This window comes from Sporothrix schenckii (assembly GCF_000961545.1).
Source record: "Sporothrix schenckii 1099-18 chromosome Unknown Cont49, whole genome shotgun sequence".
In the NCBI taxonomy this organism is placed as follows: Eukaryota; Fungi; Ascomycota; class Sordariomycetes; order Ophiostomatales; family Ophiostomataceae; genus Sporothrix; species Sporothrix schenckii.
In genome coordinates, this window is record NW_015971150.1 from 3,086,108 (window position 1) to 3,108,479 (window position 22,372).

General features: G+C 57.1%; 8 protein-coding genes across 8 annotated transcripts; 3 read left to right on the forward strand and 5 right to left on the reverse strand.

The window, feature by feature from the left end:
- Positions 1 to 690: 690 nt before the first annotated feature.
- Positions 691 to 1,467, forward strand: SPSK_05535 (uncharacterized protein; the record flags this gene model as incomplete). The annotated part of the gene is made up of 2 exons (XM_016732279.1): positions 691 to 775; positions 839 to 1,467. 2 exons carry the CDS (start codon positions 691 to 693, stop codon positions 1,465 to 1,467), a joined length of 714 nt encoding a protein of 237 aa, XP_016583513.1.
- A 134-nt stretch (positions 1,468 to 1,601) lies between these two features.
- On the reverse strand, positions 1,602 to 4,083 carry SPSK_04977 (uncharacterized protein; the record flags this gene model as incomplete). The annotated part of the gene is made up of 2 exons (XM_016731735.1): positions 1,602 to 3,819; positions 3,872 to 4,083. The coding sequence occupies 2 exons, from the start codon at positions 4,081 to 4,083 to the stop codon at positions 1,602 to 1,604; spliced, it is 2,430 nt and encodes an 809-aa protein (XP_016583514.1).
- Positions 4,084 to 4,317: 234 nt separating this feature from the next.
- Positions 4,318 to 4,566, reverse strand: SPSK_05751 (uncharacterized protein; the record flags this gene model as incomplete). Its single annotated transcript, XM_016732487.1, has 1 exon — positions 4,318 to 4,566. One exon carries the CDS (start codon positions 4,564 to 4,566, stop codon positions 4,318 to 4,320), a length of 249 nt encoding a protein of 82 aa, XP_016583515.1.
- A 2,071-nt stretch (positions 4,567 to 6,637) lies between these two features.
- Positions 6,638 to 6,997, reverse strand: SPSK_05697 (uncharacterized protein; the record flags this gene model as incomplete). Its single annotated transcript, XM_016732438.1, has 1 exon — positions 6,638 to 6,997. One exon carries the CDS (start codon positions 6,995 to 6,997, stop codon positions 6,638 to 6,640), a length of 360 nt encoding a protein of 119 aa, XP_016583516.1.
- Positions 6,998 to 11,831: 4,834 nt separating this feature from the next.
- On the reverse strand, positions 11,832 to 17,280 carry SPSK_04798 (DNA-directed RNA polymerase II subunit RPB1; the record flags this gene model as incomplete). The annotated part of the gene is made up of 2 exons (XM_016731563.1): positions 11,832 to 16,757; positions 16,924 to 17,280. The coding sequence occupies 2 exons, from the start codon at positions 17,278 to 17,280 to the stop codon at positions 11,832 to 11,834; spliced, it is 5,283 nt and encodes a 1,760-aa protein (XP_016583517.1).
- Positions 17,281 to 17,598: 318 nt separating this feature from the next.
- SPSK_05595 (uncharacterized protein) lies at positions 17,599 to 18,186 on the forward strand (the record flags this gene model as incomplete). The annotated part of the gene is made up of 2 exons (XM_016732338.1): positions 17,599 to 17,909; positions 18,063 to 18,186. The coding sequence occupies 2 exons, from the start codon at positions 17,599 to 17,601 to the stop codon at positions 18,184 to 18,186; spliced, it is 435 nt and encodes a 144-aa protein (XP_016583518.1).
- An 841-nt stretch (positions 18,187 to 19,027) lies between these two features.
- Positions 19,028 to 20,668, reverse strand: SPSK_05188 (COMPASS component SWD1; the record flags this gene model as incomplete). The annotated part of the gene is made up of 2 exons (XM_016731938.1): positions 19,028 to 20,213; positions 20,310 to 20,668. The coding sequence occupies 2 exons, from the start codon at positions 20,666 to 20,668 to the stop codon at positions 19,028 to 19,030; spliced, it is 1,545 nt and encodes a 514-aa protein (XP_016583519.1).
- A 408-nt stretch (positions 20,669 to 21,076) lies between these two features.
- SPSK_05320 (tRNA(His) guanylyltransferase) lies at positions 21,077 to 22,363 on the forward strand (the record flags this gene model as incomplete). The annotated part of the gene is made up of 5 exons (XM_016732069.1): positions 21,077 to 21,271; positions 21,300 to 21,729; positions 21,814 to 21,902; positions 21,963 to 22,067; positions 22,136 to 22,363. 5 exons carry the CDS (start codon positions 21,077 to 21,079, stop codon positions 22,361 to 22,363), a joined length of 1,047 nt encoding a protein of 348 aa, XP_016583520.1.
- Between the last annotated feature and the right edge of the window lie 9 nt (positions 22,364 to 22,372).

Below are 22,372 nucleotides of genomic sequence, written 5' to 3' on the forward strand. Positions count from 1 at the left end.
GAAAACGATAGAAACACAGCTTGGAAATACACGGTGTTTTTGTTTGACTTCAATAAAATAAGATCAACAATCGCACAGAGACAGTGACATAATGCACAGATAGATAATAAACGAGGGACGTGACGGAACCTTGTTCGAGTGAAGGAAAATTAATGCAAGAATGAGCAGAGACAAAGTGATGGAGGCTGCGTATTGGAAGCATCTTACGGCAAGGTGAAGGAAACACAGTATGCCACCAACCGTTAGCTCTACCCGTCTTACTATGAGGCCCCATCGCGACGCACAATATTATAATATTTTATAAAAAACAGATTCGTGGTGGGTGAGCTATGAGAAAGTGATATAAACTGGTGGGAGAGGCTGAATGAAATGCGTAAATCTCACTCAAGTGCACGGAGTTCACTTACAGCGCTTTTACAGCATAGTCTAGGCACTGCATGCCTGGAACAAACACTAGGATGAAGACACTTGCAGGCCATTCCGCTGCTGCAATGGACGATAGGTCCCCTGGCGCACGTTCTGTGGCGGATTTTTAGAGGAAATGCCACGTGCGCTAGTCCCACCTAGGCAATCGTGTTGCTGCATCGAAACGCTTTTTTCAACATCAAGTGATTTGTCGTCACAGTCTTCCCCGTCGTTTGGTCCCCTTGACCGTCTCCATCCTCCACCTCACACAACACACTCTGCCAAATGTCTGGCAAATTCTCTCCGTTCTGGAACACATGGTACCATTGGAAGGCCCTGCGCCTACCATGGCGGAAGCAATTCATGGCCGGTACGTCGTTTTGTTTTGTCGTCGTCTTTGTCGTCTATCTCGACCGTGCGCTAACAACTGCAGGCCGCGACCTGGAGGGCAACACGTACTGGGAGTTCAACGACGTGCGGCACAGCCAGTCGGCAGCCATGGCCAATGCGCGCCCGGGCGACGGCATCCGCATGCGGCGGATCGTCAAGTACCCGCGGGGCACGCACCCAGGATCGGTGCAGGTGTCGCCGCAGTGGCACCAGTGGCTGCGGCATGTGCGGGACGACGCGCCATCGCTGCTTGAGCAGCAGCGGGAGGTGGCGCGCCAGGAGCAGATGAAGGTGCTGGCCGCGCGGGCGGATGCGCGGTGGGCGGGTGCCCAGCGCGTGGATGGGCCGGTCGAGGCGGACGCGCTCGGCGCAGCGGCGGCGGCGGCCACGCAGGAACTCGGCGCGTCCGCGCCAGCAGCAACGACCACGTTGCCGGCCGCCGACCAGCCGGCGGCACCGTCGTCGACCGATGCAAAAGCAGATGCAAAAGCACAAGCCGAACCGGCCCACGCGCATGCCACACAGACACAACAGACACAAGAGACACCGCGACGGCCGCAGCAGCAAGTAGCGCCGGCAGACGACCCGTGGAAGCGGGAACAGCTGGCGCACGGCGCCCTAGGCGAGTCGTGGCAGCCAGCTCCATGGTCCCCACCATTGAAGAAGCGGTGAGAGAGGGTGGTTTGCTGTATGATTGTACCATAATAGTTTCTTATTCATTATCTATCTCATAAATTCATAGGCTGCGTTTGCTGTGATACCCCTTCGGAACAGTACAACGCCCAGCGTTTTCGTTCTCTTCACACCTACAAGTCCCCCGTCACTATTTCGGGTTCACCGGCGTCCATGCGGGCCAGCTGGACCATGGCCAGCAGACGGCGACCGGAGCGCTGCAGCAGGTCGCGGCCGTAGGCCTCGACAGCGAGGGCCGATTTTCGTTTTGTCGAGGTGGCCGAGGACGACGTCGTGGCGCTGCGGACCCGGTTCTCGCGCGCCCGCACACCGGTCTCGGCGGCCACTTGTAGAGCAGGAGACCAGAGATCGTCTCTGCTGCATGCATTGTAGGAATCGGCGGCCTGTGGGAGCGGCAACGACGGCTGCTGCTGCCACACGAGCCGAAACAGACTCTCGAGAGCCAGGGCCATGCGCACATTCGCACTCAGCAGCACCGTGTTGGCGGCAAACGGTAGGAAGCAGCGCTCAAGGACGCACGGGGAGACGGCAGCCACGGCCGACGCCGCTTGAGAGGCGACGGGGTCGACAATGTGCGGCTTGGGCACCGAGGCGGGGAGGTACGTGAAGAGAATGTGGCGCAGGAGGCCGACAAAGACGTCGTCGGGGGAGGGCGACGGCACGGTGCCGGTCGACGGGGCGACGGACGAGGCTGGCGGGGCAGGCGGCGGCGAGGCGACAAAGGCGGCAAAGACGGAGATCTCGGTCTCGCGCAGGACCTCGGCAAACGAGCGGTAGACGGCGTCGGCGGTGGCAAAGGCAGAGGAGAAATGGACAGACCCGAGGGCCATGAGATAGAAGAGCCGGCGACGCAGCGGCAGCGACTCGAGGAAGCCAGGATGCGAGCCGATGGCATCGGCGCTGGCCTCGAGCGTTTCGGAGGACACGCCGCGTTTTCTCGTCTTTCCGGAAGCCGGCTTGGCCTTGTTCCTGTTGAAGGGAGACGGTGAGGGCGAAGGCGAGGGCGAAGGCGAAGGCGCGGCAGACGACTCGGGCGTCGAGGGCGCAGACTCCTCATCGTCGCTGTAGTCTCCAAACTTGTCATTGTCGAGATCGAGAACACGTTTGGGCCGGGTGTAGGTCGAAGTCGAGGCGGACGCTGCGGTTGTATTCGCTGTCGCAGTGGAAGCCGCGCCGGTCAGGACGGTCTCCTTGTCAAAGACTTCGCGGGCCAGTGCCGGCGGCGACCCGTCAGCCAATATGGCCGCGGCGATGCGGCGCAGGTGTGACGTGCTGTGTCCCCCGGCCCCCCCGCCGGCCCCGTCTTCGCTCAGATACTGGAACAAAAGCGAGTCGTACAGGTCGCCGTCGTCGTCGTCATCGTCGCCGCCGTCGTCGGCCAGGCGCTCGGCCAGGTCGGCCTCGATGACGTCGACCATGAACGTCAGCCAGGGCCGCCACGTGCGCCAGCGAGCGGGTTCGCGGACGCTGCAGCCCAGCGCCCAGGCGGTGACGCGCCAAAAGCTTTCGCCACGCATCCAGATGCCATCGCGCGTCGCCATGCGGCCACTGACGGCGTCTTCGTCGTTGTCTTGGGCGTCATAGTCGTCATGGTCGTCATAGTGGTCCTCCTCGGCGTTGTGTGCGTCAGCGTTGTTGTTTTTGTCGCCACCGCCACTGCCACGCCCCCTTTGGTCGCCCATGTCCATGTCGTCGTTGCCACGGACTCGATCGCCGCCGCCGCCAGCGCCACGTCGCCGACTGCCGCTTTTGCTTTTCCGCTTCTTTTTGCCGGCCCCTGCACCCCAGCCGCCATTGCCGTCATCGTCGTCGCTCCACGACATGGTCTGGCTGTCGACGTACTCGCCCTTGTTCAGCGAGGCCCGTCCTACCGAGGCACGCAGCTGTCGTCGTGGCCGGCCAGTCCTGCCGCGGCTGTCACCCGCAGCTCGTGCTCCGGCCCTTGCTCGAGCGGCTGCCGTAGCCGCTGTCGACGTCGGTTGTCCCTGAGCATCCCGATACGCAAAGGCCGTCGCCATCTCGGCGCCCACTGGCCCGGCCACGCGCAAGACATGGTGCAAATACTGCATCGCATGGCCGGCCACGCGCAAGTCCGTGCCGTCCTGTGGGCGGGTTGTGTAGGCTGGATGGACGGCAAGCGAGGCCAGGACGGCCAAATGGCTGGGTGGGGGAAGCCAGATAGGTGTGGGAGTGGCCTGGGCGGCGGTCGCCTTTGTCATTGTCGTCGTCATTGTCGTCGTCGTCGTCGTCGTTGCTGGCAACAGACTCTGGCCATCAGAGCCCCCAGCGGCCGCGAGGCTCGTCAGGAGCTGGATTGCCTCGCCGTCTCGGCTGTTAGTGGGCGAGCAACGCCGAAAGCACAAGGGATACAAGAGACACAAACATACACATCTTCTCTTCTAAAAACACGCGGATGTGGTCCCGCAGCTGGTACGGAATGTCTCGCACCGGGCGGTAGGGCGAGGACGATTTCGACGCATCATCGGGCGTGCGGTCCTTGTCATTGTTTGGATCGGGCGGTTCCTTTGCCTTTTCGTGTGGGCTGCCTTGTTGTGCTGTGCGAAACGACGCCGTCGAGTCTGTCGGAGAGGCCATGCTGTGGGCTGGGATGCTGGTCTGTTGCTCATGCTGGCGTCCAACTAGGAGCTGAATGCAGCTGAAGGTAACTGTAGATGCCTGCGACAGCAGACGCGGGGCTGACGCTTCGCGTAGCTCTTGACGCGTTCCAATGGGACGTGGTCAGGTGACTCTAATTAGTGTGGCAGCCACTGGAAGACAAGGCGTTAGCGCTTTACATGCAGTGTCGGCCCCTGTAAGTGGAATGCCATGTCAAGAATTGCATCTTCGCAGCAAGAATCCCATCTCCGTCTCCCTGCCTACCAACTTTGGGAGGCGCGCCTTCTCGTTTCCGCGTTCCTTCCGATCCGGTACTTTGTCCTCGTTACCGACGTTCCTTCTTTTTCCTGCTTTGTCGTTCTGCGCCTTCCTCGCTTCCACTTGTTCCGTCCCCATTTCCGTCAGCCCTATCAAAGCGGCACGAACCTGCCTTGTAGCAGGCAGACTATTGGTAGACAGCATCGTCAATTTCTATGGGAACTGCAACATCCACCTGCTGTGATGTACGGCCACGATTTCGTCGACGCAATTGTGTCACGCCAGCCAAAATCAAACGGACACTCACTACTCTACGGATTACGCCGTACATCGTTCCTTTTATTTGGCGGAGTACTCCCTGACTTGTGCCCTCCTTGGCGCCAATTACACGACAGATGCCAAGATCTGCAGTGACGATGACCAGAGTACAAAGTGAAACATAGGCCGGGCCCAGGCTGGGGACGTGTGAGGCGGCGACAAGAGTAATGCGACTATCAAGCTTCAGTCAATCTACAGACCATCTACGACGCCCCCCGTACAGAAGCTTTCTCAAGATGGCTGCATCCGGGTCACGCCCTAACAATGCTTGTGTACATTTCTGGAACCTGTAATTACGCGGCAACGTGCCAAGAAAGGGGGGAGCCAAGCCGTCGTACATACATCTTGTATGCTGACTTTGTGCAGAGACGGTGAGTCGGATGAAAGAGAGAAACGGAATCAAGACGAGCGAATTTGCGTGCGGGATGAACATCGTCGCCCAGTGAAGGTCTGGGTCATCGCCCCTTTGTCCTACCAAGTAGAGACGATCTATGCTTGGCATGTGGCCTTGGCGGAAAAGAAAAAACTACATGGAGGTAAGGAGGCACATCGACGGTGACGCAGGAGAAACAAGCCTCGTGAGGAAGGACGACAGGGGACGAGGAAACCAGTCGCAGCCCACTGGCTGCGTGAGACAGGCGTCGTACTCGGTCACTGCGGCAGCTCGTGCTTCGGCTTCCGCGGCGTTTCCTTTATTATCAATAGTTTTCCCTTGGATTCTTCCGCGCGACGGAAGGGGGGGCAAGATGCCCGAGTCAGAAGCATGATGCGTCCGCGTGAAGAAAGTGTTGGCCCACAGCGCGTGGGGAGACAATAGTAAAGCGAGAGCCAACATGAGAGGACAGTCAACCGGATTTGAAATTTGTATTACGGAGGTAATGCTGGGTAGACGATGGTGGTGAATAATAGGAGAGAACGGGTGGGAGTAAGGGTGAGAGAGACCAAAAAAAAAGAAAGAAATGTGACCCCCATGGATTTTGGCCCAAATTGTCCGAGTGTTGTCCCGTGCTTCTTTTCCTTTCAGTCTCATCGCCCCGCCATAGCGGTTTTGTATTTCTGCAGTTTGCTCAGGGTCGGCGCATTAACCGCGATGTTGCATTTATATGCCCAATGTGTTAACTTGGTCGAATGCGTCGTCTGCGCCGGTGAATCCGAAACGGAGCAAACAACATAACGGTGAGCGGTGGGTGAATGGGGATAATAAAGGTGCAAGCGCAAAATCGTCTACGCGCGTCATGTCGGACTGTTCTTGAACTGCCGCTCGTTGCCTTGTGTCTCTCTTGATCATCGGCCCTTTCTTATCTGTTATCCGTTTTCTCGCCCGCCAAGAGGAAGTACCCCTTTGACTGTATGAAAAGAGTAAGAAGGCGCCGCACATCCATATCACAGACATGTCGGATAAGGAAGAGAGTAGCGTAAGACGAGAAGGCCTCCAGGGCATATATTTCAGATGCGAGCGAAGTGCCAGACCCTGTCGCGACAAGAGACTCGCGGCCATGCCTTGCTCGGGCAATGTTGTATTGTGTAATGTGTAATACGAATGTGAAATGTGAAATTTGCAAACTGCCAATGTGTATCAGTCTCTCTTCTTGTCCACCGGAACCCTTCACGGCGATAATTATGATCATGAACTCGTTAATCGGGAAAAATATGTCACGCAAACGCAACCATAGAGAAGAGCAATGCAGTTGATGCCAACAGAATAGAAAAGCAATGAAAAGCAAATGAGAGCAAAGGCAAAGCAAACGCAAGGTCAAAGCAACACAACAATGCCAAAACAACAAAAACGCGCCTCTGGGGGACAATGGTGTCTGGTCCTCCCGACCCTTTTCTTCCCTAAATCCCAAACTTCCCAAAGAAAACACTTTTTTCTTGCAATACTCCAATTCTTTTATTTTTATTTTTTTGACCTTACGTACTTTCGGGTTGGTCGGTGTTTGTGTTATCCTTGAACAGCTTACTCAAAGACAACCTCGTGCCAGTCGTGCTTGCTCTCGTCGAGATGCTCGCCCCAGTGAACAGGACCCAGCTTGAGGATCCGAACGCCCGTCGATGTCGAGTTGCTGCCCGAGCTGCTCAGGCTCGAGCTGCGGCGCTGCTTAGCATCGACCACGGCAGACGCAGACTCCGTGGGTGCAGCGACTGTGGCAGCAACCGGGGCAGCATCCGTCTCGGGGACCGACGCCTTGCGCTGCGGGTACGAGCTGGACGTGGCAGGGGCAAGCGAGAGGAAGAACGACGGCTGGCGGTCGCCAGCGGGCGCAACGGTCTTGGCCTGGCCGGCCAGGACCGTGATATCTTCGGGCGACGAAGACATTGAATTTGTGTGAGAGTGTGAGAGTGTGTGAGTTTGTTGTGGTGTTGTGTTGTGTTGTTCTAAGAGGAACAAGACGGACAGCGGTGAGGAGTTCACAGGTCAAAGCTGAAAGATGAAATTGGAAGTTGAGTGAACAATGTTGTTTGGCTGTAAAGAAGAAAGAAGTAAAGACAAAGAGGAATATATAAAAGTGCGGCGGCGGACAAAAGGGACGGACAGCAGTTATAAACAAAACGTGTGGGCACAGGCCGTCAGACGATCGTTTGTATCCTCAGCCCTGGTTATAGCGTCAGCCTAGTCTGGCAGTGCTTTGGGGTCGTGAAAAGGGCCTTGGTCTGGGAAAGAAAAAAGGCAAGTGATGTGCAAAAGAAAAAAGGAAAATAATATCCTGCACAAGAACGGAGTGACGAGAGACAAAGACGGTCGGCCACTGATGAGCACTCAATAACTAGTGCTTCCGCAATTCAGCCCTTTATTCTTAGACACCTCTCACCCTTGTCACATTTTATCTCCTTTCGTCGTTCTCTTTCTGTCTTTTCGTCATTATTTTCCACGGTAGTGACGGGGAGGACCTTCTGTCTCACTGCACTTGACAGAGAACGAGAGACGGAGAGGGAATGACGAGCAAAGTGACGGATGGGTTGCTGACAGAACCCGCGAACCCCTAGCCGTCCGGTCTAACGGTGCCAAAACGGGCCAAACTATTCTGTAGGTCAGACAGCATCCAGTAACCGAGCAAACAAAATGGCTGGTCAGGGGACGATGGAGCTCCGTTCCTTTTTGCTGTGCTATCAAAAAGGACGGGCAAAGCTGCTGAGTTTTGCCGACCTCGTCTTTGTGTGGAACGTGGTACATTCCACCGCACTCTGTTTCTCGCCCTCAACACCCTGTAAAAGACTCTGTTGAGAGAGGACACTTTGCAACCACGAAAATGATGTACCTCAACCGACGTTCGCTTTCACATGCAGGTGGGTTGCCGAGACAGATTGCAATGGCGACGTTAAGAGGCCGTGTGTGCGGAGCCACAATCCTCTCGCCCATCACTTGACATTCCGTTCGTTTTGGTACACCACCAAGGCAGCTGTCCGTTTGCAAAATCGAAACGGGCTGGCCTAATAAGTTCGACGCAGACAAGACACGACAGCCCTGGACAGGAGGGATACGATGGATAGCCACGCAGCTCAGGGCTAGGGAGACACGAGAGCTCCAGCGGCCGAACAAAATCACACGTGCGGCTGCCATTGGCAGGAGCCACTTGGCCACCCACCGAAAGTGACAAACGAAACCTGATAGCGCCAGCAACATTACGCAGATTGACGAGCCTGTACACTAGTTTTGTAAAATTAGAACAGAAAATTGACAACCGACACAGAAGAGGCCATCGAAGCAAGAGGCCATCGAAGCAACAAGTTGAATGCCATCGTTAGCCGCGTTCACCGCTCGCTGTTTGGTGACCCCCGCGAGGGAGGTAGATGGAGTGATGGAGCCAGACGATTAAGCAAATGCAACGAAGTGAATCAAAGTGAACGTGAGAAAAATGAAAATAAAATTAAACGATAAAATGAAGACTCTGCAGGCAAGCAAATAGGCTGTGCATAAGCAAGGGCAGAACAAGAGGGGCAAAGAACGCGAATGTTTGGAACTTCCTTACCTCAATGAGCGAGTCCAGTCTCCTTGTGGAGGTATCTTACGTTGTTACCTGCAAACCTCCGTTCTTACACGCCGCAAACATGGGTATGCATGTTGTATCTCGTGTCCCTGATGCGCTTCGCAAAACTCGTTGTTTTCGTAAATTGCCAGATATGTCGTCCTTGTGGAGAAGGGGCACACAGCACCAGTGCAAAGCCTTGGTTTAGTCCATCTGCCTGCGATTTTCAACACCTCGGTTCTATCCATCTCATCAACAAGATGCTTGATTGGGCATCTCGGTACAAGAAGAAGATTTCCCGGGAGCAATGGGAAGGTACAGGTCTCGAAGCTCCTGCGCGTGCATTGTAGCTGTAAGTTGGCGGTTTGGGACAGAAAACTACCCGGCCTGCCAGCAATACCAGTCTGCACAGGTTTCCAGCAGCCACCTTTTGCGGGGTATTACCAGGGGAGCCAGGTGTCCTGGGCGTCGTCTGGACCTGGAGGAATGACGAGCTACGGCCAAAACGAGCCTTAGGTAGACCACCGCATGATCTTTGCTGTCATGGGGGCACTTTCTCAGATGGGGACCACAGGGATGTGTCGTCTGGGGTGTCTGGGCCTAAGGCGATGGTTTTGATTTTCCTGTTCGGCCGTCTTGCTCTATATTTATTGTTTCCTTTCGGATCCGTCTTTCTTCGACTCATTCGTTTTCGTTGTCGGCGCATACTGACGCCTGAAACACTCTGAAGAGGCGTTGACAAGAGAAAGTTCCGAGGCTAGCCGGTAAACTAGGACATAGATGGCAGGAATAAGCACCGTGAAATCCAGGGCTGTCATTAACCGTGAAATGTCGCGGAGAAAACAACACCGGCCTATGATGAGGGTTTGTCGAGTCCACCGAAAAGAAAAGAGGACTGGCAGAAGTCGCCGACATTGTGTACTCAAGATACGAAACCCGGGGGTAGAACGTTAGGAAAGGCTGAAGGCCAAATAGGAGGAGCGTAATCTTAATTTTCTTTGTCAGTTGACCGAAACCGAACCTCCGGGTTTTGGATTCATTCCCTCTATCTCGCGGCGTTTAGTGCGAGGGTTTGGTAGGTCTGCAGCGGGCGGACTGTCTTATTTTGGATGCGTACCGAGTTCTCTGGCGCATTCGTTTCTAAAAGTTCACACCAGGTGTCAGCTCACACATACTTTTCTTTCTCGTTCACTTTGAATCATAGCCAACCATAGCTTTAGCAACAATCAGACGTGTTGGCGTTTTGGAAGACCTCGGAGATGACCGGCTTAATGAATGGTGTGATTGACTCTCAAATGCCAACTGGGTTGAAAACTTGTTGCTTCAGGTAGACGCCAACGAAAAGATCATGATGGCAGCGGACTGTCCTCCAACAACAACCTATCTACTCAGAATGAGCAAAAGAAACGTGTGTGACGATGAACGACCAGACAACACACACACACACAAGAGGCAAACAAAATGCCAAAGAGGGTGTGCAGACTGTTAAGCAAACACCCCTGCTGAATGGAGACTGTGGCACGATGGCGTGGTGGCACGATGGGCATCGGCTCGCATCGAATGTCCTGATTGGGAGAGCTGCGATAAGAGCTGCAAAGAGGGTGTGTTATCGTAGCTGCACATGCCGGTTAGGCCGGGCTTGGTGTCGCTGTAAGAAACGTTGTCGAAGGATGCAGGTTGCATTTGTTGATTTGGAGAAGAGGTGACGGAGGAAGCTGCTGGAAAAGACGGCCATGGCGACAACTCATCGACGTTGGGATTGTGGACAGAAGAGGAAAGAGTGCCCGAGTAACGAGCTGTGTTCCTTCTGTATTTAACTTCATCTTCGTTCACCATTCCACAGACGTTTACGAGAAGGTGCGAACCGGGCGAATCAACCTCCGGGTCATTTTCAAGGCAAGTGCATCCGGGCGTGCACAGCAGTCTACGGCATCTGCGAGCATCACGGTCACAATTGATACAGTGTTGGAAAGAGCCACAAGTCTTTTATTTAAATTTCTCGTCTCTCAAGGTACAACAGGCAAGAGCGTAATGGTGCAATTGAAAAGAGCACACAGCAGCAGAAACAAAAGCCAAATAACAGCAGACGCATAAACAGATAGACGGCATGAGCTTGCCGGCAGTCAGCAGTATAAGCAGGGAAAGAAAGAAAAGAAGCAAAATAAAACAACCAAAAAACACACGTGGCAATCTGTAGAACCGAAACAAACACATCAAAATCCTCACGCATCGGATGCTCCTTCCCGCTTTGGTGATACCCGGCCCCCTTGGCTTTTGTTATCGTCTTGGGGCAGTCGCGGGCCATCGTTCGGTGCAGTCGCTCCTTCTTTTTGTTCATTTTTTTTTTAAAAATCGGTTTCTTTTGTTTTGTTTTTCGTTCGGCCCTTCCGTCGTCGGCCTTGCAGGGGCGGTTCGATCAATCTGGTCTGGGGTTTGCTCCTTCCCGCAGCGGTCCTGCCTCCCCGTTCCGCCCCCTATGTTGTCTAAGTACATGAAAAAAGAAACATCTTCTTTCCCTTCTGTTATCCGTACACGCAATGGATCTTCCAGCGGTCCCGCCTTCCCGTTTCCTGCTTCCCGTTTTGTCGAGAGCGAATATAATACAAAAAAATGACAGATCAAAAGAAACGTCAGATAATGGCGATACGTCACCATGTCCCTGGCTTTTCTTCTGCTTCCACGCTCCTTTTTGATATTTTTTGATGGAAATGAAATAACAAGAAAAGAGCAAGCAGCACAAAAGCAAAAGAAAAAAAAATTGCAGAAAAACAAATCGATATCTCGTCCCCGTCGCTGTCAAATTTTTTGAGGATAAAATGTATCCCGAACTTTGGAACTAAAGAGTAAGATAGTTGGAAGAAAGTACAGAACAAGGAAGAAGGCAAAGCTCTTTCTCTATGGGGTGGTGTATTTGGTGACAATGAAATTTGTAAGAGAGAAAAGTAAAAAAGGCAGCGAAGAGCTGCAAGCAAAACAAGAGCGTGTAAATGCACAAAAAAATAAACCCAACCGGACAAAACCCTGTTTGTCGAAATAAAGTAAACGAGATGTGAAAATGTGAGGGGCACGACACGCAGCAAAGCCAGACGAAGTAAGAGCAGTATCGCAAAACAAGGCAGAAAAATTGAACAGCAAAAAGGGCACACGAAAGAAACTGAAAATGCAAGGCTAGGAACTAAAAACACATTAATTGTTGTTTGACGGGGACGTGGGGGAGTACGAGTTCTGTCCCGGCGGCGCACGGCCAGGTGTTCTCGGAGAGAACGTGGGCGACGTCGGCGAGTAGCTGGGGCTCGTCGGGGACGTCTGCTGGTTGGGCGACCGCTGGAACGTCGGGCTCGTAGGGGAGTACGCCTCCGGCGACGTCGGCGACCACGTCGGCGAGGCCGGCGAGTACGACGGGCTCGTGGCATGGATGTTGGGCGACGCCGGGCTGTAGTTGGGGCTGGCCGGCGAGTACGACGGCGACGTCGGCGAGTTGAACTGCGCAGGCGACGTCGGGGAGTAGTGGCGCGCAGCCGAGGGCGACGCAGGCGAGTAGCTGGGCGACGTCGGGCTGTAGTTGGGGCTTGTCGGCCGCATCATGGGCGACGTGGGCGAGAACGACGGCGACGACGGGCTGAACTGCGGCGACGACGCGAACCGGCCGCCCATGTCCATCATCGGCGACGTGGGCGAGTAGCCCTGCGCCGGCGACGACGGCGAGTAGCTGCCGTAGCCGCTGCTGAAGGGCGATGTGGGCGACGTGCTGAAGGGACTCGTCGGTCGCGGGCTGGCGCCCGAGTAGCCGCCAATGCCGCCAAAGCCGCCGCCGCCGTACTCGGTGCCCAGACCACCAGCGGGCGTCTCTGAGCCGGCACCCATAATGGGCGAGAAGTTGCCCATCGCGGGAGAGCTGATGCTCAGATAGCCCGAGTCGGCCAGCGGCGAGCCCGTGTCGTACGGCGTGGCCGCACCCTCGAGCTGGCTGCCCTTGACCGTCAGGCCGGGCATCAGACCCATGCGCGAGTTGTCCGAGATGACGGTCTCGAGCATCTTGGGGTCCAGGAGCACCTCAAAGTGGCCCGTGCCCATCGGCGCCAGCTGGCCCAGCATGACGTTCTCCGAGATGCCGCGACAGTCGTCGAGCTCGCCGACGGCCGCAGCCTCGAGCAGGATCTCGACCGTCTCTTCAAACGAACAGCGCATGAGCGCACCCGTGTCGGCGCGGTTGATGCCGTGGCGCGTGACCGCCGCGATGCTACCGCGGTAGGTCATGACGTCGACGAGCAGCGCCAGATGGCGGTGGTTGACGTACGAACCGTCAAAGGACAGCACGGCCGTCAGCTCGCGCAGCAGCGTCGACCGCGCCGCCTCGATGCCAAAGACGTCCACAACCTGGTGCAGGTCGTTGGTATACGTGCGCTTGGGGTCGACGCCGTCCACGGCCAGCACAGCACGCAGGGCCGAACCCTCCGTGTCCAGGTACCACGCCGTACAGCGCGGGTCGTCCTTGGCGGCCAGCAGAGCACCGTCCTCGGTGGTAACCAGCATCGTGTCCTTGTTCAGGAACGCACGTTCGATGCCGGGTACACCACGCAAGGTCAGGGTGTCGAGCAGGTGCGTCTCCAGGCGCTTGAGCATGACGTCGTCCTCCAGCTGGCCTTCCTCGTCCTTCTCGTCCGACTGGCGCACCGTGCGGATGCGAATCACCTGGTCGTCGGCGTTGTTATCGCTGAACACGACGCCCAGGTCGCTAGGGTACTCCTCCTTGATGCGGTTGGCCACGTCCTCGATGGACAGGCCCTTGTCGAGCATCTTCTGACGATCAAGCGTAATACGCAGCATCCACCGCGACTGCTGGTCCAGGTTGGTCGCAACATCCTCGGGAATGAGAAAGTACGATTCCAGCATGTTCTCGTCCTCAACAATGTTCGTCCACCGCACGTCGGGGTCGTAGTAGATCTCCGTCACGGCCGTCACCGACCGCAGGTTGGTGTGCTCCACAATGCTGCGGAGTTCCTTGGCGCGGTCCTGCGTCGGGTGGCGGCCGTCCTCGTCGTCCAGGTAGACCAGCATGGACGGGGTCTTGATGTTGCTGGCCACGTTGAGAATTTCCTTGAGACGCGGCACACCGAGAGTGACGTTCTTGGACGACACACCGGCAAAATGGAAGGTGTTGAGCGTCATCTGGGTTGCGGGCTCACCAATGGACTGTGCAGCCAGCACACCGACCATCTCACCGGGGTTCACCATGGCGCGCGCCCAGCGGCTGCTGAGCTCGCCCATGATGTGGTCAAAGGCCAGACGCGTGAGGCGCATGTCGACAGCGAGACGCTTAAAAGACAAACGCGAGCGCAGCTGCGCCTTGATCAGGATGGTCGAGTTCTTGTCGGCCTCGAGCGAGATGGGGTCGCTGCCGCGGACCACCACCATGTTGTCCAACGCCTTCTTGACGGCCGGGATGACGTCCTGCGGACGCAGATCACTGCGCTGGGCATCGTCCAGCTTAAACAGTTTCTGCGCCGAGTTGATGATGCGCACAATGTTGAGAGGCAGCTGCATCATCTCCTCGTCCTTCTTGCCCAGGATGTTCGTCAGACGCCTCCTGCTGACAGACCGGATAAGCTCGCGGTCCGCGACCAGCGCCTCGTACTCGGCGTCGAGCAGCTCTTGCGCCTCGGGGTCGCCCGCAATCTCGTTGGCATACTCAAGCGCATCGAGCGCCGACGAGCGCGTTGGGCTCATGACATCCAGGCGGAAGCGCTTCTCGTAGGCAGGCAGCGACATGTTCAAAAAGTCCACGCGCTGCTCCTCGATCTTCGCACCGTCGAGACCATCCTCGCCGTAGACGAACTGGATGATGTCACCTAGGGAGTTGCGCACAGTACCGTCGTACTTGGCGCTGACGTCTTCCAGGGCCTTGACCAGACGACGCTGGATGTAACCCGTTTCGGCGGTCTTGACCGCCGTGTCAATGAGACCCTCACGGCCCGCCATGGCGTGGAAGAAGAACTCGGACGGCGTCAGACCACGGAGGTACGAGTTCTCGACGAAGCCACGGGCCTCGGGCGAGTAGTCGTCCTTGGTGAAATGGGGCAGGGTGCGGTACTTGAAGCCGAAGGGAATGCGGCGGCCCTCGACAATCTGCTGGCCGACCAGAGCCGTCATCTGCGAAATGTTGATGGAGGAACCCTTGGAGCCGGAACGGGCCATGGTGACAGCGTTGTTCAAGTCCTTCAAACTCTCCTGCGTCGTCGTACCGGCCTTGTCACGGGCCGTGTTGAGGGCCTTGGAGACCTTGTTCTCAAACGTCTCACGGATGTTCATACCGGGCAGAGCCTCCAGCTCGTTGGCAGTCGCCTGGGCCGTGAGCTGACGCACCTCTTCCTTCTGCTCATCGATTTGCGCCTGGACCATCTCGATGGTCTTCTTGTCGGGAATGGTGTCGCCGATACCAATGCTGTGGCCGTTGTGCAGCAGCCAGTAGTTGACGACGCGCTGGCAGCCATTCAGGAACGCCATGGCAGCCTCGGGGCCCAACTCGTTGTAGCAAATATGGACAATACCGCCACCAGTGGCGCCGACAATCTTCTTCGTCATCAGACCGTACATAAGCTCACCGGTCTGGATCAGAATACCATCGTCCTTGAGAGCCATGTCGTCGTTGCCGGCCTTGAGGCTGACCGTCTTGGGGATGACAAGACTGATAATCTGCTTGCCGGTCCACCGCGGGCGCGGCTTGATAATGGCCGGGCTGGGGATCACACCATCCCACTCGGGCACCCAGAGCATGATGTCCATGACCTGCTCCTTGGTGAGGAACACGTCACGGCGACAGAGCTTATAGGCGCCTGCCAGCGTATCTTGCACAATGCCCATCAGCGGGCCGTTGCGCTGGGGCGAGACAATGTTGAGCGGCACCATGCAGAGCTCCTTGACTTCGGCACGGGTCTCCTCCGTCTGCGGCACGTGCAAGTTCATCTCATCACCGTCGAAATCGGCGTTGTACGGAGACGTCACCGACAGGTTCAGACGGAAGGTGGAGTACGGCATAACACGGACACGATGACCCATCATGGACTCCTTGTGCAGCGAAGGCTGACGGTTGAAGATGATGTAGTCGCCGTCAATCAGATGCCGCTCCACCTTCCAGCCGTACTCGAGCGAGATCTGGCCCGCACGACGGTGATGGCGCAGATCAATGCGCGTGCCGTCGGAGCGGATCACGTACTTGGCACCGGGGTGCTCGTTGGGACCATTCTGCACCAGCTGGTGCAGGCGGCTGATGTTGTAAGGTGTAACAGTCTCCGGGTACGTGAGTGTGCGCGCAATGCTGCGCGGCACACCGACCTCGTCGAGCGAGATGTTGGCGTCGCCCGTGATGACAGTACGTGCCGAGAAATCGACACGCTTACCCATCAAGTTGCCACGGAGGCGACCCTCCTTGCCCTTGAGACGGGCGCGGATGGCCTTGACGGGACGGCCACTCTTTTGCAGGGCGCGCGGAATGGCAGCGATGTCGTTGTCCATGTAGGTGGCGACGTGGTACTGCAGCAGCTGTTCGAAATCGGACGAGATGTGCGCGGGCGAGCCCTCGTTGATGGCCTGCTTGACGTTGGCGTTGGCACGAATAATATCACCCAGCTTGAAAGTCAAGTCATCTTCGTTTCGCATGCCGGTACCGGTGCCGTCCATGGAGATACTCGGACGCACCGGCGGGGGTGGCACGGGCAGGACCGTGACCACCATCCACTCGGGACGGGCGTAGTCGACATTGAGACCCATGTCACGGATGTCGGACGTGCTGATGCGGCGCATGATATTGAGGGCCATCTCGGCCGTCAGCATCTTCTTCTCCTTGACCTTGCCGCCCTCGTCGCGTTCCACCTCATAGTGAGACCACAGCTGCAGGCCGGTCTGGCGCACAGCGGGCTGGGTGTTGCCGCAGCCGCCATGGTTGTGCGGCGCCTGCTTGCCCAGCTTGCTGCCTGGGTTGGGGTCAAATTCGTCGTCGTTCTCCGACTTGGCCTCGTTCTCGCAACGCTTCTTCTTCTTGCAGCACTCCCAAACGCGCTGGAACCGAGCCTTGGGGTCGCGTGTGTTCACAGCAGCCAAAAACTCAGGATCCGTCTGTAGTAAGGGGAGGGACAGGCGAAGAAAAGAAGTTTCAGATTAGCACAAATTTCACCCAGAAAGAAAGAAACCCAAAAACAAACCCGGGACGTGGCAAGGCAGGCTTGCAAAATGAAACCATATCAGAAACACGTTCCAGGGAAATTTGCTCTCAAGTACTAACCCGATCGGCGAGAACCATGCTGCAGTTGTGGCAGACGATCTCGAGGACCTTCTTGGTCTTCTTGATGAAGCCCGGGTGGTAGACGGGCTTGGCCAACTCGATGTGGCCAAAGTGGCCGGGACACTCGGACATGTTCTCGGTACACGTCTTGCACTTGAAACCGCGGTCGACGGAACCGAGCAGGGGATCGTTGACACCGCCATCACGCGGCTTGGTCTTGGTTTCGTCCATAGCCTCCGGATAGATGATGTGCGCGACACTCATATTCTTGATCTCTTCGGGAGACATCATGCCAAACTGAATCTCCTCAATGGTCTTGAGGGGCGCACTCGAGTGCGCAAAGTAAAGGTTGGCCATGGTTGCGGTGGTCGGGGCGCAACGCGCGTCGATCGATGCGGTCGCAGAACGGGGAGGAGTGGACGGGGCTTGTCGTCGAGACGGATGCGCGCAGCGATGACGAAATGGCGCGAGAGATCACAAAAGGAGAGTGTATGTCGAGACGCGTTGGAAGAAAACGAGCAGGAAGAACGGAGATCGACGTCAAAGTGAAGCGTGAAGAAGCCGAGAAAGACCGGTGAAGTAGACGAGGACGAAAAGGACAGAAGAGAGGTCGGAAAAAAGGGAACACAAGGACCAGAGAGAGAAAGAAATCAACCCTGGATTCGTAATGTCGTGATGCGCGCGAACGCGAAAAACACGGTCGTCAAGGAAACAACAAAAAAGAACGGCAAGGATACAAACGGACAACCGTTGCGATGCGAGCGCGATACGCGAGAAGGCCAGAGACGAGCTGGGTCCTCGATCACGATGCACGCGTCGATGGTGTTGATCCTGGATGAACGATGGCAGCCGAGTGCGCGTACCGTCAAAACACCTCACACAAAACAACGTCCTCAAGCCCGAACGACTTCACAGACAACCCCCCGGGGCCCCAACAGGGAGCGAGCGTGCCTCAACGGCGACGAGGAGCTGAAATCGGCGCCAATGTGTCGATAAAACCGTGCGAGGCGGCGATGACTTGTCGAAGAGATGGTTTCGTGGTGTTTTGATGCTTTTTGCTCTGTCGCTCAAAGACGAATAGCGAGACAAAAAGCCGTCAGCGCTGGTCGTGGCAGGCTGAAACAACGGTAAAAAAATAGAGAAATCGATCGCGGAGAGATGAACGACGCGGTTTTCGATGGCGAAGACGCGCGGGCGACGGTGGTGGTGGAGGGGAGGGATGGCGATGCGGATAACGAGGATGTTGCGAGAAGGAGAAAGTGAGGCCAAAAAAGAAGCGCCACGCACGGCGAGAGGGCAGGGAAAAACTTCGCTCCCTTCCTTCCTCCTGGGAGGCGTTGAGCGTGTTCCAAAAAGTCGCCTAGCCGAATGAGGCTTAGCCTTTCTCCTTTTTGGAGTCTGCGAAAGGAGATCACGTGAGGTAGATGATACTTTAAAGGTACATGGACTGATTGGTTCTCAAGTCCTCTGCCTATTGTGGTGCCTTGTGGGCTGCGGCTCCCTGCCCTGGCCTTGCCCTCTATTTGCGCTGAATGCAAGTACCCAGCAAGTACCTCGGTCCTGGAAAATAAGCTCTTCGCAGCTGCCCCCAGAAGAGACCCACACGCCACCCAAAGCAGGGCGGTTGCCTATTCGTACCGTGCACAGTGAGTCAAGCGGCAGGAGCGCAATAAGGGGCGGTGGTTGCCACCTAAAGTGGGAGGCGCGATTGGATGTCAGGTGTTGCCCCCTATTCAGGCCAAAACGACACTAATGGGGCATTTTCAACGCGCCTTTGTCGATGCTTTTCCACAGTTCGCGCACGCCATCGCGACCGGAAACAGCTTGCGCGAGCCCGAGTTGCTTTGTTTATACGAACCAACAGACGGAGGCTCCGCTTTCAGAGTTCCTCGACATACAGCGCAAACCGAAATGTTGGACAGGTACATTCAACAAGCCGAACAAAGCCAATAAACAATAATTGTTTGCAAAGACGTTGAATCATTCCAGATGGTCCCTTCCCGGCGCATGCCCCAAACCCGATGCGCCAAACGCCTCGCAACCATGCCGGTGTGAGATAAGACAAAAACAAACGACAGTAATAAATAAGCACCGGCACCACCCCTCACCTCCTCCTTGTCCGCCCGCCTTTGGCGGCCTTCTTTGTGCTCGCGGAGATGCGGTCCTCGGCCGTCGCGCCGTCCGCCTCGAGGTCGACGCTTTGGCTGTCGCCGGGGCTGCGGCGGCGCATCGTGCCGGTGGAGACGGCGATGAACTCTTCTTCGCTGTCGGACTCGCCGAGGTCGTAGAGAATGGGCATGCGGAAGGCAGGGCGGGTCGTGAGGCCGTTGGTGGAGGCGGGTGTGGGAGTCGTCGTCGACGTCGACGTCGACGTCGCGTCCTCTGGGGGTGCGCCTGGCAGCGCGGCTGCCGACAGGTACTCGGCCGCGGCCGCCGGCAGGTCCTCGTCGGACTGCTGCTCGACCGTCAGGACGTCCACGTCCTCGTCCTCGAGGTCGAGACGGCGCTTGGTGATTTCCTCTTGCGGGTGCACGTCAAACTCGTCCTCGCGCTCGACGTAGATCTCGTTCTCCTCGACCTCGGCAAAGTCCGGGGCGAGGGCGGACCACTTCTGCGGGCTGGTGACGGACCAGATGTTAATGCGTCCCGTCTCGAGCCCGCAGGCGGCCAGCAGTGCGCGGTGGGGGTGCCACTCGATGACGCCCTGCTCCTCCTTGGGGCCCTCGAGCATGCGCACGAGCGAGCCGTGGTTGCGCTCCCAGATGTAGAGCTCGTGGTTGTTGTACGTGGACGCCGACACGTACTCGGCGGTGGGGCTGAGGGCGATGTGGTTCCACGACAGGCGGTTGACGACGTCCTGGAACTTGTGCTCCTCGGGCAGCTGGATGGTGTCGGGGTCGAGGTCCGGGCTGGCGAGGTTGGGCATGTGGAGGGAGCGGATGATGCGGTCCTGGGAGTTGGCCAGCAGGATCTTGCCGGAGCTGTTGAGGCGCAGCGTGGTGACGACGCTGCCGCAGGCCTTTTTGGAGAAGATGACGTCGCGTGTTGTGGCGTCGATGATGTTGATCCAGCCCTTGCTGGTGGCACTCAGGATGTGGCCGCCCGAGGCGGCGTAGATGGTGACGGTGGTCATCTGCTTGGCGTCCTCCTTGGCCCACTTGTCGCGCTGGGCGGTGTCGTCGGTGTCGGGGCGCTTCGGGCGCGAGGGGAGCACGTACTTGACGTCAACAGGGTCGGTGATGTCGACAAGGAGGGCCTGGTCTTCGTAGATGGAGGCGACAAAGTGTGTTCTGGTAGGAAACGGTGTCAGTTCCACTCTTTTTCTCCCCCCCTCTCCCCCCTTCCCCTCTCTGTTCTCTCTCTCCTCCCAAATGCATTCCACTCACGTTTTCCATGGATGCAGTTCGGCAATATAGACGGGCGCTTTGAAGCGCACCTCGCGATGCTTGCGGCCGTCTTGGAGATCCCACAGAACCGCCTTCCAGCCCTGGCAGGCCGACAGCAGGTAGCGGCCGCAGCGCGACCAGCTCAGCGACGAGATGCTGCGTGAGTGGCCCCGCAGCTTCCGCGCAACACCCATGGTGTCGAGGTCCCAGACGACAACGGTGCCATCGACACGGCCGGAGGCGAGATAGTCGCCTTTGCGGTTGAAGCGCAGGCAGGTGGCATGGCCGGAGCGGATGGTGTTGGTGATGTGTTCGGGGTAGTCCTGCAGCAGGTAGTCCTCGGAGAGGAGGAAATTCATCGTGGGAGGGCGTGGGGGCGGCCGACGGCGACAAACAAACTGGGAGAAGGTCGTCGTCGTCCGAAAAACAAAAACAAAAAAAGAGAGCCAAAACCAATCGCAGATTTAGCGGTCGCGGGGTGGGACAGGACAGTTCAGTAATGCGCGATACAGGGGCCAGCTGCGTCCTGTAGCGTACCTACGTTCGTCCAATCAGAGGCGGCAGTGGCGCGCAGTCTCTAGTGGTTAGTGCCGGCCCCGAGTGACGCTGCAGGGGTGTGTCCCCCCCAAGCGGCCGGGCCGCCTAGCGCTGTAACAAAGGCCGAAGCGCCGGCAGCCACTCATCGCCCCTCCTTTCACACCTCCTCGCATCCGACCTGGTCTGTTCAATGACGTGTGACACCGACAATCTGCTTCTCGCTCCTCTACATGCCACTTTTCTCGGACCTCTGTTCGTGGGGCTTCATTGATCTGGACATCCAGCACAACTTTGGACGGACACACGACACTCGCGGCGACAGAAAATGGCCAATTCAAAGTAGGTCGTCAGAGAAGAGGCGGCTCGAGAGGACGAAAACCACAAAGACACAGAGACTCAGACGACTGACCCTCTCCTCTCCCCAGGTACGAGTACGTTCGCCTCTTTGAGCAGCCCGACACGCTGCTGCCGAACACGTGGATCGTGGTGCGCATCGACGGCCGCGGGTTCACCAAGCTCTGCAACACGTACGGCTTCGCAAAGCCCAACGACAAGAGGGCGCTCGATCTGATGAATGCCGCCGCCAAGGCCGTCATGGCGGACCTGCCGGACATTGTGCTGGCATACGGCGTCAGCGACGAGTACAGCTTCGTGTTCCACAAGACGTGCCAGCTGTTTGAGCGGCGCGCCAGCAAGCTGGTGTCGACGGTGGTGTCGACGTTTACGGCCTTTTACCTGCATCTGTGGCCGACCGTGTTCTCTGGTGGGCTGGTCGACGACGTGCCGCTGGTGGCACCGCTGCTGCCGACGTTTGACGGTCGGGCCGTCTGCTACCCGAGCGTGCAGAACCTGCGGGACTACCTCAGCTGGCGGCAAGTGGACTGTAAGTTGGGAGAGATTGGGGGGGGATTTTATTCTTGCGCCCACGTCCTTTTACTAACACTCTACCCCACACTCTACCTCCCAGGTCACATCAACAACCTCTACAACACAACCTTCTGGGCTTTGGTCCAAAAAGGCGGCATGGACAGCGTCGAGGCAACAGAGCTTCTCAAGGTAGGTGGCTACAGAGATGGAAATGTTTGTTGGACTATCCCCATTTTGCTGACCTTCTAGGGCACATTCGCGGCCGATAAGAACGAGATCCTCTTCTCGCGATTTCAGATCAACTACAACAACGAGCCCGAGATGTACAAAAAGGGCAGCGTCGTCTTTCGTGATGTAAGTGGAGAGCGGACGAGTGGCGATGAATCATATACCGCTGCTACCTATAGAGCTAACACAGAGAGTACGAGCTGGTCGACCCTGCGAACACCAATGCCGCGCAAACCGCCGCGGCTGCCGACAACCAGGCCGAGCCGCCAACACTGTCCAAGTCCAAGGCGGAGACCGACAAGAAGCGGCGGGCCAAGGCGCGCATTACGGTCGAGCACATGGACATTATCAAGGACGAGTTCTGGGACCGCCGGCCGTGGCTGCTGACAGGCCAGCCGGGCACGCTGCCCAAGCAATTGTAGGGTGGTTAA